At 57.6% G+C, this 4290-nt stretch overlaps 1 protein-coding gene across 1 annotated transcript in view; it reads right to left on the bottom strand.

Moving 5' to 3' along the window:
* Positions 1 to 827: 827 nt before the first annotated feature.
* Positions 828 to 4290, bottom strand: part of STIM1 (stromal interaction molecule 1) — a 63273-nt gene continuing 59810 nt past the window's right edge. The window contains exons 12-13 of the mRNA XM_009890839.1: positions 1594 to 1993; positions 828 to 927 (exon numbers count right to left, since the gene is read on the bottom strand). Of these exons, the coding sequence (XP_009889141.1) occupies positions 828 to 927; positions 1594 to 1993 (500 nt within the window). The remainder of the gene's footprint in view (positions 928 to 1593; positions 1994 to 4290) is intronic.

Below are 4290 nucleotides of genomic sequence, written 5' to 3'. Positions count from 1 at the left end.
GGCCCCGGGCCCGCCCGGGGCTCCGGGGGCGATGCTGCCGGCAGCCGCGGCTCAGGGCTGCGCCGGTCCAGCGCTCTCAGACGGAGCAGGTAGCCCGGGGGCGAGACATCCAAACCAGAGGTGGTGCAAATGACGTCGGGGAGAACCCACACCTAAGGGCAGGGAAACCTACAGGTAAAGGAATGATGGCACAACGGAGATGCGGTGACCTGGAATGTCCTGCCTGGATAAATAAACGTGGAAGGACTTTGCCCCTATGGACTTCCTCACGGAGAGACTTCCAGCCTTTTCCCAGAAGCCTGTTCCCTAACGCTGAGGATAAGGAGGCTATTTTTAATTTTACCGAGGGGAAAGGGCAGAGCAGAGCGATGAAGCACGGTCAATGGCAGTTTCCCGGCCGGGCAGGAGGACGGGACCCCCTGACTGCCCATCACAGCCCTTCCACCGTCTGCTTCAGCGCCAACACCTCCGCACCGAGCGCCTGCAACGCCCCCGAGCGAGAGACCACCCGAACCACACACCCCGCTCACACCTCCGCCCCGGGTTCAACCCGAGCACCTGAAGGGACGGCGGCTCAGCCAGCGCTCCGAGCGGGGTACGCCCGTGCCACGCGTGGGGTGAGGACCTCCAACAGCTGCTGCCCGTGGACCTCGTTCAGAGGAAGGCCACCCGGGGCCGTCCATGGAACGCGATCCTCTCTCTGCTTGGGCTACAGAATGCTTCTGAGCTCGGGGCGGCTGCCAGAGGGTCCCTCGCAGCACTCCAGTTAGACCAGAGAGGGTCCCTGCTTCTGTGCCCCCCCAGTCCCTTGCCCAACACCAGCGTGGTCAATGAGGAGAGCTCAGGGGTTTAGGGATGTGGACGATAACCAGTTCCTTGGATCCTATCGCACACAGGTCTCCAAAGAGCCGTCGCCGCTGGCTGTTCCTACGGAAAGGGACCGAGGTAAAGCCAGCGACCCAGCAACGAGAAGCTCCAGCTCCCTCCCCTTCTCATTATTCAGACATTCCTTACCCAAAACACACATATGCTTCATCCCCTACCAAAACAGAGGTAGAGAGTCACTCGGAAACACAAAATTCCTAAATCCTGCTTTTTGCCACCTCTTAAAAACTGCAGAATTCAAACTCTCCCACAGCACCAACCACTGTCTCACAGCATCTGCCCATTGTGTTTCCTTTGCAATTCGCTTGTGAAGACCCCAAATAAGTCAAGGCTTCAAATAAGGTCAGCGTTTGTTTGATTAGTTGTGTTACCTTTGTCCTCACAGGTGCAGCACCCAAGGGAAGGACTGACTTATTTAGCGGTAACCGCGTGCCCAGGAACTCTCGTTTGCTTAGCTACAGTTAACCAACAGCACCTCCGCGGTTTATGCGCCCACTGAGTTCGCAGAAATGGGAATGGACCACGGAGCACTCCTTAGAGGGTCCAGTGGCACGGGAGAGCGGGCGAAGAAACAAACACGGGGATAAATAATGAAACAAAGGCCCGAAAGGAAAGGGCACAAGGAATCTGGGAGAAAGAGCACCCCAGCAAGCATCAGCTCTGAGACACAGCAGGCAAGAGGGAGCTAGAAAAGAAACAGCAATGTACCCAAAGCTCTCAGTGCGACAGCGAACTCCAGAGGTGACATCAGGAGGGGGCAGATCAGGGGTGGAGTCCATCTGAAGGAAATAAGAGGAGGTGGTGTGATGGTAATAGATAGGGTGGACATGGCAAGCAGGAGCAGATGCAGTGGTGGTGGATGAGGAGCAAGAGGTGGAAGAGGTGGCGGTGGCAGCAGATGACGGGCTGGTGCCGGGAAGGTCAGAACTGAAAGACTGTCCAGAGGAGAGGCTGTGCATTCGACGGAGAGAGACTCGGCCTGCCCGGTAATGGGCAGGTTGGCCCGACTCATTCTGGCCTTGCACGTAACTCTCTACCAACCTCTGAGATCCGTGGGCGTGCTGAGGGTCCACCAGGCGCTGGCGAACTGTGCTGGGCAAGGCAGGAGCTGTAAGGAGAGAAAGGGGAGAACTCTGAAGGCCTTTGGAAAGAGCCCTCGCGCCCAACCAGGGAGGATGCCCCGCCATAAAGCTGCCACCCGCGGCCGGGGCTACGCGCCGCGGCACCATGTCCTGTCACCGGGACACCTGCTCGCGCCGCGGCAGCCGCCGCACCTTGCGCTCTCCGTTACGCGGGTTTATGCAGAAGAAGCATTAAGCTGGCGCTACTGCCGAACATGCTGAATTAATGCCCAGCCCATGAAAAATTACGTTTGACATTCCTGATATCGGTGCTTTCTGAACACCTTATCTGATCATCTTGCTTGAAACTGGCTGCGCGGCTCATCCCACCCAACGTCACATCAGCGCTACCACCCAGACGCCCCTTATAGCAAACGTCGGTACTTTCAGGGCATGATTCGTTTCATCCTAATGCAGACACCCAAATCGTTCAGACACTTCATGCCACGGCAGCTCTTTTTCCCCAAACAGCCTGGAAAAGGAGCCTCCGGTGATCGGGGCGGATGCAGGCGCCGAAAGCCGGCGAGGTGAGCTCCCCTCCCAGAGCTCGGCTCTGGTCCCGCTTCCAGCATCGTCGTGCCAGCGCGGCTCCCGGAGCAGGCACGGGGATGCGGGACCGAGAGCGGGGTTGTGAAGGTTCAGGCACGGGAAAGCCGCCGGCCCTGTACCCTTCTGCAGGACAGCAGGGCCGGGACGCGCGGCAGATGTGCAGTAACTGTGACATGAATGGGGTTGGCAGATGCTTTCGTCATCAGTCCGCGCCTGAAACCACAGCTCTGGTCCACAAGCGGTACCCTCGGTTCCCAGGCTGTTCGATAATTAGCTGACTGACCAGAGAGACCCTCAATTTGAAAAATATTTTTCTCTTAGTTGCAAATTCATCTTGGTTGGGAGAAACGAATTGGACGGCCCCCTTCAGTGCACCGTCACCAGCTAATTAATAGCTTTTGAAGATCATAATGCTTTTTCTGGGCGCAGTCACACCTGGCAGGTAACAGAGGCCGGAGAGCCGAGCCCGCTCCCTCTGCACCAAGCCCACGCGATCCCTGCCCCGCGCAGAGGCGGAGGGAGCTCAGAGATTCCTGCACACCCCTCTCCCTCCGGCAGAGCATCACACGTGGAAAACCCCAGCGGACAACCAGACTGGCTGCCTTTAACCCACCAGCTGTGATTTCCATACAAGGCGTTCCTTCCTTTGCGGGAGATAAGGTGTTCAGGATTGCTCAGCATTTCTTATATGCATAAGAAATAAATGTAAAAATGGGTTAAAAAGGTGAACAGAGAGGAAAGCTGAGAAATGGAGTAAAAGGAAAGCTCCTTCGGGAATCGAAGAACCAGCAGATCACTGCTATAAAAACAGAGAGCTGGGGAACACGAGTCTCCTGCAGCTCCTCTGCCAGCACCAGCTCAGGTACCGGGGGATCGCTGCCGGGATGTTCTTCACGCGGCAGAAGGAGCGAGGCAGAGTGACTCCGGCAGCTTTGCCGTTTCCACGTCCCCGCGCTCAATCACCGTTTCTCTCTCAGGGTCCCACCGCTCAGGTTTGCTACTGCACTGCCCGTCCGCCAACCTTTCGCTGCGGTTCTTTATACCATCCACCTCCTATTTCAAGATTTATTTTTTTTTTTTTCCTCTTAACAGCTCCAGAGCTGGAACGAAGTGAAATCGAGTCACGCAGAGCCAAGGTGGAAAAAATCCCTTTCTCTGGTGAGGACTGCAAAAACCCGACGGGAGGAGGGGAGGGGGAGAGCGTTAACGGGCAGAGCTGGCGGCTGCCCTGGCGGCACCGCTGCTAACGAAGGCAGCACGGGCAGGAGCAGCACAGCGGAGCCCCGCGTGACTGCTGCTGGCGGGGAGACAGTTTAGGAGTCCCAGTTTGGAGGGCTAACAGGGATGCAGGCTCCGCAGAACAATTAACTGGGGGATTACGGGGTTCTGCCGCAGGTTTCTTTTTCTCTTGTTTTTTTCCCTAAGGGGTTTGTTGCTTTTTTTTCCCTCTGGCGTTCCACTCCCCGTTCACCGACTTGACACCACACGCCTTTGCACCCTCCGTCTGCGCGATCTACGCTGCGGTCAGCACGGGACCGACGGCGAGGACGTCGCCTCGCGCAGCCACCGCCGGCCCTCGCTTCCCGCGAACGCCCTCCTGCTCCAGACACTCCGCACATTTCATCGACGTTCGCTAAATGACCTGCTCCATCGTCTGGAGGATGACCGCCACAAGCCCGTCCTCCTCCGACCCGCGACGGCCGGCGTTCGGCAGCGCTGCGCGGGGGGAAGGGTT

Source organism: Charadrius vociferus, unplaced genomic scaffold (genome assembly GCF_000708025.1).
Source record: "Charadrius vociferus isolate BGI_N301 unplaced genomic scaffold, ASM70802v2 scaffold138, whole genome shotgun sequence".
Taxonomy (NCBI): Eukaryota; Metazoa; Chordata; class Aves; order Charadriiformes; family Charadriidae; genus Charadrius; species Charadrius vociferus.
Note: the sequence above shows the minus strand (reverse complement) of the source record. Positions and strands in the feature narration are given on the sequence as shown.